The sequence below is a fragment of the Pyxicephalus adspersus genome, chromosome 1, assembly GCF_032062135.1.
Source record: "Pyxicephalus adspersus chromosome 1, UCB_Pads_2.0, whole genome shotgun sequence".
NCBI lineage: Eukaryota > Metazoa > Chordata > Amphibia > Anura > Pyxicephalidae > Pyxicephalus > Pyxicephalus adspersus.
The window spans coordinates 85,886,921-85,901,220 of record NC_092858.1 but is presented as its reverse complement, the minus strand read 5'-3'; the positions used below and the strand labels follow the sequence as shown (position 1 = coordinate 85,901,220).

Sequence of the window (14,300 nt, the reverse complement as noted above, 5' to 3'; positions counted from 1 at the left end):
TCTGCAAGATAGGGAAAGCAGACTGACCTGTCTAATTTTTTTCATTCTATGCAATAAAAGCTCCTTCCCACCTACCAGGAGTTCTCTCTTATACTAATACCTTAGGCCAACAGCAAGATTCACCTACTGAACATGCTGTCTATGTGTGGGGGGCGACCATCTTGATAGAGGTGGAGGGCATTGCTTACCTATACCCATGCTGCCTCTGCGTTTACTGGTGGACAGATGACCGATGAACGAACAGTCAAGAAAGCCAGAAGTGCTGAAAACACAGATTCACCCAATGGTTTATTTAGATCCAGAATACTGTTTCTCCTCAAGCATGGCTTTATGTTTGGCAAGGTGAACAGTGGTCAGCACAGTTGTGATTTTTACCAAATCTAACATCAAATTTTAGTGTATTGGGCAGTCAGACTTCCTTAGACCTAACTTCAGATATACAGCTATGAGGCAGGAGTCCCAATAGTAGCTAGGCTCAGGACATGCAATGCTATTTTTCAGGGGAACTCTAGACAAAAGGTAAATCATCCTCAGTACTGCTTAGACATCTCTTTTTTGATGTTCTCTATGATATTATTGGATCTTCTGTATGAGACAGTTTGGAGGGAAAACAGCCAATCCCATTTCTTTGCAGCTTACTGATTTTTGAGTAGTGAATCTCTGATTAGGTAGGTTTAGTATGAGTAGGTTTAGTTTTACTTGCAAATATTGGTATATAACATAAATTAGCAAATGCTAACCATCTAGACAGACACAATAGCTACAAGGACCGCAGTCTGATAACTCATTTTTTATTTTTTTCTGTTAACTAGTTTTAACATTTTACACCCATTCACTGCATTATCCTAAACTGGCTATACACCAAATTTGACTGCCAACCTAAACCACAGTTGTTTCTGGACAGCATTTACTAGTCTTGGATGATACCTGGTTGGTTGGCAAAGTAGGAGTCACTTTTGGCAAATACATCAAATGAAAAATCCAGATGACGAAATGGCAATTGTAGAAATACATTTTTTACATATTAGTTGCTGGAATTGTGGCCTATTTAAAAATAAATGGATATCTTAATTCACACCATTAGAACCCATATTAATCATTTCATCCTGTGTTATTGAACACTGCTGCAGATTTATTTATTTTTTTAAGTTTAAAGACAAATTGTACAGAACAGTAAAACATTCGATAAATTGTACCTAGTGTTTAGTGTTGCTGGTTGGATATACAGCTGGTAAAAATCCAACATTCTATTCAGTGGTGGGGTGCCACTTGCTTGTAACCCCCCCCCCCCCTTTTTAATACAATTCTGTGTGTACAGTGCTCATTCATTTCCCCGTCACCAGATACAAATAAAAGATTTCCAGCAACAAAAATCTGTTCAGGGCTTAAGCCCTTTGCCAATGATTACAGTGGTCGGTGTTTCATTGGCTCATGGCTGCCAAAAGGCAGAACAAGTCATTACTTTAGACCAGTGATTTTCAACCACTGTGCCGCGGCACACTAGTGTGCCATGAGAGATCTTTAGGTGTACCGTGGGAAATTATCTAATTACCATTGTCGAGTGTCTGTGCTGTAGTGACTGGCAGAGTAATGTAATACTCTTCCTTGTCAGTGGGTGGCAGTAGGTAACAGTTTTCTTGTTTATTCTTAGAGACAAAAGAATTAGCTACAGAGTGTCATTTTGTAACATTTTTGATTTGTGGTGTGCCGCAGGATTTTTTCAATGTAAAAAAATGTGCCGTTGCTCAAAAAATTTGAAAAACACTGCTTTAGACAACATATTGAACCATTCTGAATCCACTTTGATACTCTTGAAGTCTTTTTTCCATTGCACTTTATATGAGTGGATATTAGAGCATGTGACTTTGTTTAGCTCAGTGTACAGAATTGAGATCAATTTCGGGTTCAATAGTATTCTAAAACATATATGCTCCAGAACCGATAATTTGGAAATTCCATTACCTATTAGGAGCGAGATCCAATGTTTCAGCTGCATATATATCTGAAGTTTGTGAACGTTTTTGGAAGCAGTACTACTACTACTACTACAACGTTCCTTCCCACGCACCACTTCCACTTTGAGCTACTAGAGGCTACTTTTAAAACTTTTTAAAAATTACTACTTAATCTGACTCTTCTCCCAACACCACCTAAAGTGCATTTCAACCATTTAAAATGTCATACTGTATATTGCAGCTTATCACTGTTTCGATTTGTTGGCTGATTGTTTTTAGGTATTTGTATCTGAAGGTCCTACCAGTATCAGTGTGTGGCCATAAGGTGACAACGCTCACTTGCTATAAGGTAGGGCTGTAAAACTGTGGCCCGCGGGGCAAATTTGGCACTGTAATGATATTAGGCCCGCTGCACAGTTTCCAAGTTACTTCTCTGACACAATGCCCCAACTCTGTACCCAAGCTTCTCAAATGCTCTCTGTGTTTGGCAGCTCATATCTATGTGAGCAACTATTCTCCTTTATGAAGATGAACAAAACATCACACAGGAGTCATCTCACCGATGAATACCTTCACTCAATCCAGAGGATTTCCTCAGCTCAGAGCCTGACCCCGAACATGGATAAACAAGCATCCAAGAAGGGTGTGTATCTGGTGTGGTCCAGTGTGTATCACAGTAGATCAGAGTTTAGCAAATTGAGCATGAATGAAAGTTTTAATTTGTTTATGCTTTTTGTTGTTCTTTTGTTTATGCCTATTTTTATTTTTATGTTTTTTTTTGTTTATGCTTTATTTTTATTTTTCCTTGCTACTCCAAGGCATGGACTTAAATGGTTGAATTTTCATTGAAGAAAACTATTATGCTTTGTTTGTTCCAGATTTGATTTAAGCACTTCCTCAATTGTGGATATTTTTTCAATAAATATCAAGGTTGACTTTGTCCAATTTTTTTATTTTGGCCCACTGTGTATTTTAGTTTGACACTCCTGCTATAAGGTATTCCTGGGGGGTCAGCATTATCACCTAGAACAGGATGTATGTTATAATTATGTATCTTGGTGCTAGCATTTCAGAGCATAGTTGAAAAATTAGTGTACAATGTTTTACCAGATAGAGAATTCTGGTAAATCAGTCTTGTGACTTACACACCTTTCACGCTTCATAGTTAGAAGTGTGACTCCTTTTTTTTCTTTTTTTCCTTTCTGAGCAGGCTGGAAACAGCCAGTGTCATTAGGGTATGATATAAAACTGAAATAGGATAAGGAGATATATATATATATATATATATATATATATATATATAAATATATATATAAATAAACTGCAGCTTGGCTGTTCTGTTGAAAGGGTTCCCTGCAACCAAAATGACATCCTGAGCTGCATAAAGAAAGAAACCTCTAGAAAGAAAATATGTAAACATTTAGAGTGGGAGGAATGCTTTTAAGTTCCTGGTATGCAAGTAAAGTTTGTAGAACATGTTTCTTTAGTGCATTTGTAATGTGTACAGGCCAGATGTGCTGTACACTGGGATGGTAAAGGGTAAGATCTAATAAATGAGTGTATGAGTGGGAGGCTAGGAGGGGATCCCGGCTGTGATGCACAGTTTCCTGGGAAACCTAATGGTGGCGGAAGGAAGGGGAGTGTGGGTTTTACTTATTCTACACAGATAAAGAGCAAGAAGAGGAAGAAAGGAGGAGGGGAGAAGAGGGAGCTAAGAAGCAGTGGATCTTGGGATCTTTCATTCTCCCTTCCCATTATTTTTTCATTCTTGCCAGATGTGAAGGATTCTTTTGTGTTTTTTTTCTTCCTTTTTTTTTCTACATTTCCCTGCTGCTTGAACAGCTTCTAAGTCTTTCAGGAGGCATGCTTTGTAAAAGAAATAGTTACCTAAATGAATGCAATAGTGTTAACTGTTTGTAGCAGTCTGATGATCATCTACACTGAGTGTTTGACTATGGCTGGAGAATGAAAAGACATTTGGACCTCCGATTACTGGCAGCTGGGAGTTTAATCTCTCCAGGGTATTCATAAACCCAGCACTGTGCAAACTTAGAATCGGACTCCTAAGGAGCATTGTAAAAAGATGGGATGTTTCAGCTCAGTCCCGCAAGAAGATGTCAAAGTAGTTGGGTGAGTTTGGCTGTATGGTATGTACGTCTCTGTGGGGTGATTTGTGCAGATTGATGTAGCTGAGAAAGTTGTCCTGTGCCAGACTTCCCTGGTTTTGTTTCCAGTGCCGTTTGAACTTTCTGCTCGTGAGAACACAAGTTTCATGTTTCTCTCAGGGAGTAGTGCTCAGACATGCTCCTTTTTATTGAAGCCATGTCTACTTTGCTGTCTTTTTTTTTTTTGTTATTTTTTAATTCAACTTATTTAAGTTGTCTTTTTTTTCTTGCTGTTCTGCAAGATGACAACGAGTCTGGAAAGATTTCTAAAATACATTTAATTAGAAACAAGTAGAAGCAGGGCTACAATCTGTAATAACAGCTGATACCGTGCTATAGACTGCTTACATTCACTAAGGTGCATTGGACTCCATATCTACATGTTTCTTTTTAATACTATATATATATATATATATATATATATATATATATATTTGTGCATTGTTATATAATATGTCTTCTTTTACAAATGTTACCTCAAACCTCTGCAGAGCTACTTAAAGTGGCTGTGAGAACTCTACATTACATATGCCAGGTCTTAATTCAAATAAAATACAGATGTGGGTTTTTGTAGCATCAGTCGTTCACAACTTTGACAAAGTGTTCTTTCTCTGTGCATTCATTTTATAAAGACCTCTCTAAGGCTTGTTTATTGTATTACCATGCCTTACAGTTGACTTCTAAACTATTGGTTGATTCCTTTATGTTTTATTAAAACTATTTTAAAAAGTACCCACGCTAGTGTAAGTAAGTTTATTTAGATGTCTGGTCGCTGTAATCCTTGCAAATTAAATAAAATAAATGGAGGAGGGTCAGAACTTCGAGGAGCCAGTCGGGCTTCGCTTTCATGAACATGTGCTGACAGAGAATTCAGAAAAATGACTTTGATGTGTTTTTTTTTTGTCAACTTGGTAGGGTTATGGAAATGTTTTTGACCTCCTTGCTAAATGAGGTTGTTCATTCACCATTGTATCACCTTGGCATTTATAACATTTATTACATCAGGCATTCTATATATTATAAGTAGGAATAAATATACATAAGATATATATATATATATATATATATATATATATATATATATATATATATATAGTTGGTAAATAAAGGCATTTACATTTTAAACCTTACAAAAGTTTTACCTTTTTTTTGTAATGTCTTATGAAGTTTTTTTTTTTTTTGACAAAAATATCAATGAACACAGCTATGTTTGACCCTCCATTAAATTAATGGAATTTTGTTTTCTTTTGTGAATGTGTATTTGTAGATTGCTATTCAACCCATTGTTTGAATGGTTTAGTTTGGAAACTATTTATATTTTATTAGTCTATATGCAAACGGATTGTCTTTTTAAAAGCACAATGTTGAAACTGAGTTCTGCAATAAGATTTTCTTTATTTTTGTATTCTAACTTCTATGTTGAAATTAATGGTTTTTATTGTTAAGTCCAATACAATATCTTGCATGTTGATTCAGCCCCAATTTCTGTATCAGTTTATGTCTTTACAATTCATGCAGCTAATACAAGTCACTTCTTTTACAATCTAGTAAGTCCCCATATTTTAGTGTTGTAGAAATAAAAATAAAAAAAAATCTCTTTAGAAACAAGGTGGTAAAAATTGTATTTTTGTTTTCTGTAGGACATCATCTTCCAGGGAAAGCAGCTTTGTGGAAAAGATGAAAAAGACAGTGAGTTGTGATATCATTCCTGTGATGATTATATGAATGTTTATTATTCAATTGAACATATTGTGCTTTATTGTATTGTTACAAAGATGATTGTGTATTTGTAAACTGAAGATTATGTGGTCTATTATACTTACCAGGCAGAGGTAGCTTGTTCATCTCTTCTGGAGGCTATGACCAGTTAACTATCCGGGTTATGACCACCCCTAAGGCTGCCCATCGACATCAAGTAGCTAGGGCATGGAAAATGTTGGGGGAAAGTTTTGTCCATCAAAAACCCTAATTTACCTCAAACTAAATATAGCAGTTGGAAGCCAACTGGGGGACAAAATTTTAGTGCTAATAAGTTATTTTATTCATTTTAAAGATATTGCACTCAAAAAGTAATAGGCATTCAGACTCTTTTATACCAATAACTTAACCCCTAAATCCAAACGAAACCCTATAAATTTATAAAATAAATATATTCCATGAACTTTAACTGAAAAGACTTTGCACACCTTTTGTTTTAGTTTTCCTTTTAAAACTACCACAGCCTGTCTCCTGCCAACAGCTGTGGAGTAGGACTCTGCTCTCTGTGTAAAAGCCTTGGTCTCATTACAGGGTGTGGGACCCTGCAAAAAGATCACTTCTTCCCCACACAAAGCAAGGTTCACACTTTTTTAAAACAAGGCTGACATGATTTTTTTTTTTTGATGAATCTGGAATGTTTCTCCTGCTGAAAGTTTAACTGAGGTTTAACCTAAACCTGATATGTTTAACGTTAAGTAAATGCAAATCTGATGTAAAATTTAAATAATCACATAAACACTTTATATCTATATTAGGGATAACAATATGATCTTTTTGCAGTGTCTTTAAAACTAAGGTTTTTAGTTGCTGTTCAGTTTGGCAACAGGCGTCTTTATGTTATGGTTTCAGTGTACATTAAATACTAATACAATATTTTTTTCTTTCATGTACATAGGGAAAAAATATAGTTGTATTTTATGGGTCTCAGACTGGAACAGGAGAAGAATTTGCCAATCGACTTTCAAAAGATGCTCACCGTTATGGCATGCGTGGTATGGCGGCTGACCCTGAGGAATTTGAAATGGTAAGTAAATTATCACTTTTCCAATTACTGTCTGGTACGGTGTAAATTGGTATTACTAATGTATGTGCTGCTTCTTCATTAGTTGTGCTTAACAGCATTTCTGTCAAAACCAGAACTGTGTGGCTGCTGGCTTTAGTCACAACAGTCGGTTCCCCTGTCAGAAGCTGTAGCTTTGTAGGTGGGATGATTCATGGGGATAAGATCTGCCAGATTGTAATGTTTATGTTTTTGCTGTAACTACAATTCCTGGCATCCCTAATCTAACTGATAGGTGTGGTAAAGATGTGAGTGAACACTGGCCAATGCATCTGTCTTACAAAGATCCTTGCATCCAGAAGGTGGGGTGGGTAAAACTGGTGTTGGGTTTCCATATCATTTCTCATCTCTACAACATCTCTACCTGTTCAGCTTGAAGAACTTGGGAAACAAAAAGTATCGGTGTATTGTGTTGTTGCTGGTATATTTTTGATGTACTACAGACTTTAGTATGTGTTACTCCTCCACTTGTGATAGAGATGACTGCAGTCTATCCTAAATATCAGTTGAACAATTTTGGAATTTGTTCTTGGCTCTTTGAAATCATTAGGGCTATTGTGTCCTCTGCCAGGACTTAGCAACCGCAGAGCCTTTTGTGTAGAGATTTTTATTTTGTCACTCACCGCATGTTTAATCAATTAGGGCATTCCTCATGAGGAAAACAGGACTATGCATGCAAGGAACAGGGATAATTAATACCAGGATTCTTATAGTACCCTCACTCTGGCTGCCTTCTTTACCATGTGAAAGGTATCTAGACAATGAAGCGGTCTAGAGAGACATAGCCATTTGTCACTGACAGTATTTTAGCTGGAATCAAGTATCCCATTCTAAGGCATACTGATACAAATGCAAATAGGGCGATCATATTGAATATGCAAACTTGTGTGCCCAACCATCTGCCTGACAGAGCTGGTAAATGTATTCAGTCATGTTTTTATACAATGTGCTAATCATTATTTTTATACATAGTATTATGTTTATTTTTGCATATGTTATATTACTTGTGTATAATGGGATATATTGTCATTCTCTAGGCTGATCTGAGTCGTCTTACAGAAATTGAAAACTCTCTTGCTGTTTTCTGCATGGCCACATATGGGGAAGGAGACCCTACAGACAATGCTCAGGATTTTTATGACTGGTTACAAGAAGCAGATGTTGATCTTTCTGGTCTTAAATACGCTGTAAGTGTCATGTTCAACGTAATGGTTTTAATATTCCAGAATAAGCCATTTACTACCAGAAATAAATAAACATATTTCAAATATATAACTAGGATAGGTTGCCTGTATTAGTTTGTTGCACACCTCCTTCTTGTAATTATGCCTACTGCTTTTATATCATACATACCTACAGAACATGTTTACACGTGCACTATAACTTTTTTTTATAGGAAGTTGGCTGGTTACATATAGCTGAGAAGTATTTAAATGTCTTCAAGATATTTATTTTATTTTTTAGGTGTTTGGTTTGGGTAACAAAACATATGAGCACTTTAATGCAATGGCCAAATATGTGGACAAACGGCTGGAGGAGTTGGGAGCTGAGAGAATCTTTGAACTGGGCATGGGAGATGATGATGGCAAGTAAGTAGTAGAAATCGGCAAGCAGATGGAAGATATGAAGATAATGTATGTTAACCCCCCCTAGCTGGTAATCCAGAGTGTGACTGGAGGTCGATTTTTAGGTGCAAAAAGCGGTAAACCCAAGTCACAATCGGGGTCGCTTTAACCTGAAAAAAGCACACTTACATTGCTCCGTCTCTGTCCCCCGGCGTCCTGCTGGTCCCACATCTGTCTTCTTGCAGCTCCAACCGTGAACTGCAAAGACGCGAAATCTGCGGGGTTTCCTGGTGATGTTGGTGCCGGCGGGAGGATCTGTGAGAAATTGAAATAATTTTGTATTGGATTCAATAGAAAATAGCTGTATTGAGTCCAATGCAAAGAAGTCTTCATATAATATAAATATATATATATAAATATATTTATATATACACATATACGCTACTGTACAGTTATCTACTGTATAGTTATTTTACATATTTAGGTAAAGATTTTTTTTAAACAGATTTTTTTTTTAAGTTTATTATTAAATGTATTACCTATTGGACATATTTTGGAGCGTTTTGCCTTAGAATTATAGCCTACAATGTTACAAAAATTTCTATGCAATAAAATTGTAACGCTTTTTGCACGGAAATTTGGACAGAATTAGAACGTTAGGGAGGTAAAAAAAAAACAGTGATGAGTGTAGTATATGCAAATATACAAACATTCTATTTCAAGGTTGAATAGAACTGTTAATGAATTTTTGTTTTTTGTTTTTGCTGGGAGTTTTTGGGGGACCTATGGGAACATCTCCCAAACAAAAAAAAATATAATTTTTATTTACCGTATGTTTTTTATGCTTTTCAGTTTTAAAATAGAGGAGAAAATAGCAGCTTTTTAAATGTACTGTAAACTAATGTCAGGCTCCAATTTTTTTTAAAACGAGACAAAACAAGGAAAAAAAAAAAATCACTTTTTTTTTTTTTATACCTGATAATCACCTTTTGTAGGATCCAACCATGTCCAAATAGGATCCCACAATGATTGAGTTAGAGCTTGCTTTTCCACACTTCGGAATGACTGAAGCTCTGGGCAGTGCTTCTTGTCCTTGTGTACAACAAATACTGTACGGGGGCAACCAAGGAGAGCTGTCCTCAATTACCCTGTGTGGGATTAGTTATAGACAACGACAGGGCAGCCCACCACTGTACAGCGCTCCTGTCATTATGTAAATTAATTGGTCAAGGAAGTAACAGAGTACAGCTGACTAACCCATTGTGGGATTGGCTCTACACAATGACAGGAGTACCTCCCTGCTGGACGGAGCTCATGTCATTGTGCAGTGTCGGTGTATGAACCTTTGTGGGATCCCATTTGGATAACACTGGAATATTGTTCACGTGTACTCTCCTATAGGTTTCCTTACTCCCCACGCTTCGGCAGTTTTGGTGATACTACTACTATGTTCAGGACTTTGCAAATAAAATAAAAAAATTGGTGGCTGGCAGTGGTATACATTTAATTAATGCCAGTGCTTTAAAATTATATTTGACAGTCTACTGTAACTCAAAGGGTTATTTAAACATAATAATTACTCTTTTCATTTAATTGGCCCAAAATTTACTTTAAATTTTGGGTGAATAATTGTTGAATCAAATTTCTGCAAATTTGAACAACCCTTATTTCTGAATGTAGTTAGCGTTTACCTTTTTAAAACATTTGTTCTGGTGGGCAATTGCGGAATTGTAACTGTTCTCTTTGTTACTCAGTTTGGAAGAGGATTTTATCACATGGCGTGAGCAATTTTGGCCTGCAGTATGTGAACACTTTGGTGTAGAAGCTACAGGTGACGAGTCCAGGTAAGTTGTAGTTGAACCTCTCGTTTTTCCACATGAGGACCTCATTTAAAAGCTCTGTGGTGACCGTGTTAAAGCTCGAAGTTAAGCACAAACTGCTTCTTCTGATTAAGCAGCTGATGTGATAATTTAAGAATTTGATTGACAGACAGTTGATGCCTAACATATTGCACAGATTGCAGTACCATAACTTTATTTCACCTTAGAATCAAATTTAAGCTCCTGTGCTTTGCCTTCAAATCCCTACACAGTTATTGTCCCACTTACATTTCTGACATGGTAAAAAAATACTCCCCCTGCCGCTCTCTCCGCTCCTCCAGTGACCTACTAATGACTTCCTCACTCATAACCTCATCACACGCACAGATACAAAACTTCTCTAGAGCTGCCCCGACTCTCTGGAATGGTCTTCCTCTTCCTATTCAGCTTGCTCCTACTTTCTGCTCATTTAAAAGAGCACTCAAAACCCATTTTTTCAAACTTGCCTACCCGTCTTCTTCGGACTTTTGAAACCATCACTACTTCCCCACTACATATCTCCCATCCTATTGTGTGTGAAATTCCCCCACCTACTAGATTGTAAGCTCTTCGGGGCAGGGTTCTCTCCTCCTGTATCACTCTCTGTATTAGTCTGTCATTTGCAATCCCTATTTAATGTACAGCGCTGCGTAATATGTTGGCGCTATATAAATCCTGTTTATTAATAATAATAATAATAATAATAATAATAATACTTCCAAGCAGTGACCTGAAATATTTGGCTAAATATTTTCCTTTATACAGCACATACTACAAAGTATTTTATAGCTACAATGCCAAGATTTAGGAAGGCAGCAAATGTACCAGAAGACTGTAATCTGCCAAGTGCATTTGGTATAGATTGAATCTGCTTGAAATATTTTTTTGAAATATTGAAATTATTGACCAGATATATTTTTTTGCAGCATTCGTCAGTATGAGCTGGTTGTGCACACTGATGATAATATGAAAGTCTACACAGGAGAAATGGGTCGTCTGAAAAGCTATGAAGCACAGAAACCGTAAGTGAAGCAAATTCTGCTGGCTTAGAAAAGTCTTGATGGGGAAAATTGTTTCATTATTCCTAAGAGCACCAGCTTGGCACTGGATGAGCAAGCTTGAACACTCCATACTTTTCAGTATGTCTAAGGCTGATTTCACTCTGTTGTGCTGCAGTATTTCCTTAAAACAGGTTTTATACATTATGGTGTCCTTCATTCTTAAAGCACCCCAACACACTTCCCGGTACACTTGGATGCAGTGCAGCACAAGGCACAGTAATGCACTAACATGCATACACATTTACAACACTTTTGTGTTCACTAGGCAGCATAATCAAATAATAAATGGGATGCCTTAACAGAACATAAGTATGGCAACACATCACCTGAATTAACACACCTCCACAGTATGTATCCAACCTTAAACACAAATAATTGGGCTACTGCAGTGCATTGGGAAAATAAGTTTGTGTTTCTGTTCCTACCCTGCAGACCATTTGATGCTAAAAATCCATTCCTGGCTCATGTAACCGTGAACCGTAAACTTAACCAGGGTGGAGATCGTCACTTGATGCACCTTGAACTTGAAATTACTGGATCAAAGATAAGGTATTCTACTATCTGTGCTTCTGTTTATTTGTTCAATTTGTGTGTTTGCTCCATGTGTACCTACGTTTTAATATGAGCAATGTATTTATGTGGTTCATAGGTGTAACCTTTAGGACAAATCAACATTTTCAATAAATCTGATCAAATCGAACATCTGCCTGTAATGCAATGTTTTAATGTGATCATAATGCCAGGCAGACCTTGTAAACCAGAGTTCAGAAATATTGATTTGCTTGACTTTAATGTTTATTGCTCAAACCACGTTTTTATATGATGGTAAAAAACAAAAAACATCTGACTTTGTTTTACTCCCATTGGGAGGTGTTTCCTCACTTCAGTCTCTTTAATGCCTACAAAAAAGGAGATGCAGGTGTCACCAGGACCAAAATATATATTGTCAGAAGTTCTAACTTTTTTCCCTGCTCCACTGAAGATGTCTGCCTCTGTTGAAGAGATTTTCCATCACTTTCCCTAATATGAAGTAATAAAACTTGGAACCCTTTTCTTGCACTTTTCAATTAGGAATAGCTTTTGGCTGGGGTTGGGATAGGACTTAGGGCTTGTTGAAAGGGTTGGTGGTTACCACTTCATCACCATTGGCAACTGTTGCAGTGGTTGACTCTCCTTGCAACACTTTCCTCCACGGCCACCAATAGAGATTAAATGTGGTGGTCAGTTTGACTAGTGATCATTAATAAAAGCTGCTCATACTTTCTTTTATTGTAAATTAGCATAGCAATTAAAATCACGTTTGCCAGCTGCCCAGTGCCACACAGGAACTTCTTTTCCTGGGGACCATCTGAACCTGTCCCAATACCCACTATCTGGTTATCCATTTTCTCTTTATTTTCTGTGTGATCTTGTCATGCAAATTTATTATAATGAAGTAAAACCTGTATGGTATGTATTTCAAGCTTTCTAGTTTCTTTCTAGTGACCTTTGTCTTTTTTTTTTTTTTTTTTTTACCTTCTGTAGGTATGAGTCAGGTGACCATGTTGCGGTCTATCCAGCAAATGACTCCTCTATAGTCAACAAGCTGGGAGAGATTCTGAGTGCAGACCTTGACACTGTCATATCTTTGAACAATCTAGATGGTGAGTTCTTCCAAGCATTTGTGCATTTCACGTAAACTTTGTCCCTGTCCTCATACAACTCGCTGTGTAAGCAGTAAAGCATGGCTAAGTTAGACTTTATTAAATTCTTTTTTGTGGACTATGCTCTTTCGTAAGGTGTGCAGTAATATGGAAGTGACTTCCACATTTCAGGTTGTTTACAGTAATGCAATCTTCGAAATATTTATTCTTATTTTGTTCTACCCAACTTTTTTCTTTTCATTAGGTTATTTTCTGAAATTCGCTCATAAAACATTTTAAATAAAGAAATTATCTTTTAGTCTAATTAGATCTGTCACACATACCTGTTATATTGGTGCTTGTTATGATTAGATGAATATACTTTATTTTACAGAGGAATCCAACAAGAAGCATCCATTCCCTTGTCCTACCACATACCGCACAGCTCTCACTTACTATCTGGATGTTTCCAACCCTCCCCGAACCAATGTTCTTTATGAACTTGCACAATATGCTACAAATCAAAAAGAGCAAGAGAACCTACGGAAGATGGCTTCTTCTGCAGCTGAGGGAAAGGTGACCTGTGTATCAAATCTAATGATCTTTAGCATAGCTAAACTTTATTTATTTTTATTTTATTTTTTTTGTAAATTACATTGGCTGATCATAAAGTGTGTGTAAACACAAGGACAAAATGTAACTCTATTGCAGTTTACCAGTCTTTACCTTTGGAGGCTGCATTATGATTAATTTTTGTTTTTATTATTTGTACCTAGTGTGCATGCCTGTAGGACTGTCCATATAATGAGAAATGCCCATGGACTGTATATGTATGCACAAGCAGCATTGACATCCATAGACATAAAAGCTGAACTCAAATAAGCACCTTTTAAAGTACCTCCAAAATAAGCACCTTTTAAAGTACCTCCAAACCTATCTATCTCACAGGTTGCTCAGATTAGTCTTAAAACCAACTTTTAAAACTAGGTTTAACCACCTGGGCTTTTCCCTGATTTCACTAGATTTCTGTACCAAAAGCGGTACACTGTTTTTCATGAAATTTTTTGAAAATTGTAGACCTGTAACTTAAAGAAATATGTCCGAACAAGGGTCTAGTAGATATCATCAATATAAAAAAAGTTTGAAACACACAATCATGTAAAAAAAAAGACAATTTACTTTTAATAAAATTAAATAAAAAACACAAAAATCAGCTTAAACACGAATTCATAAATAAATCAAAAATACTGAAAAT

General features: G+C 36.5%; 1 protein-coding gene across 1 annotated transcript in view; it reads left to right on the top strand.

Moving 5' to 3' along the window:
* The first annotated feature begins 3,953 nt into the window (after positions 1 to 3,953).
* Positions 3,954 to 14,300, top strand: part of POR (cytochrome p450 oxidoreductase) — a 17,005-nt gene continuing 6,658 nt past the window's right edge. The window contains exons 1-10 of the mRNA XM_072416851.1: positions 3,954 to 4,085; positions 5,761 to 5,809; positions 6,774 to 6,902; positions 7,976 to 8,125; positions 8,403 to 8,527; positions 10,258 to 10,347; positions 11,289 to 11,384; positions 11,856 to 11,972; positions 12,948 to 13,066; positions 13,440 to 13,621. Of these exons, the coding sequence (XP_072272952.1) occupies positions 4,039 to 4,085; positions 5,761 to 5,809; positions 6,774 to 6,902; positions 7,976 to 8,125; positions 8,403 to 8,527; positions 10,258 to 10,347; positions 11,289 to 11,384; positions 11,856 to 11,972; positions 12,948 to 13,066; positions 13,440 to 13,621 (1,104 nt within the window). The 5' untranslated portion in view covers positions 3,954 to 4,038. The remainder of the gene's footprint in view (positions 4,086 to 5,760; positions 5,810 to 6,773; positions 6,903 to 7,975; positions 8,126 to 8,402; positions 8,528 to 10,257; positions 10,348 to 11,288; positions 11,385 to 11,855; positions 11,973 to 12,947; positions 13,067 to 13,439; positions 13,622 to 14,300) is intronic.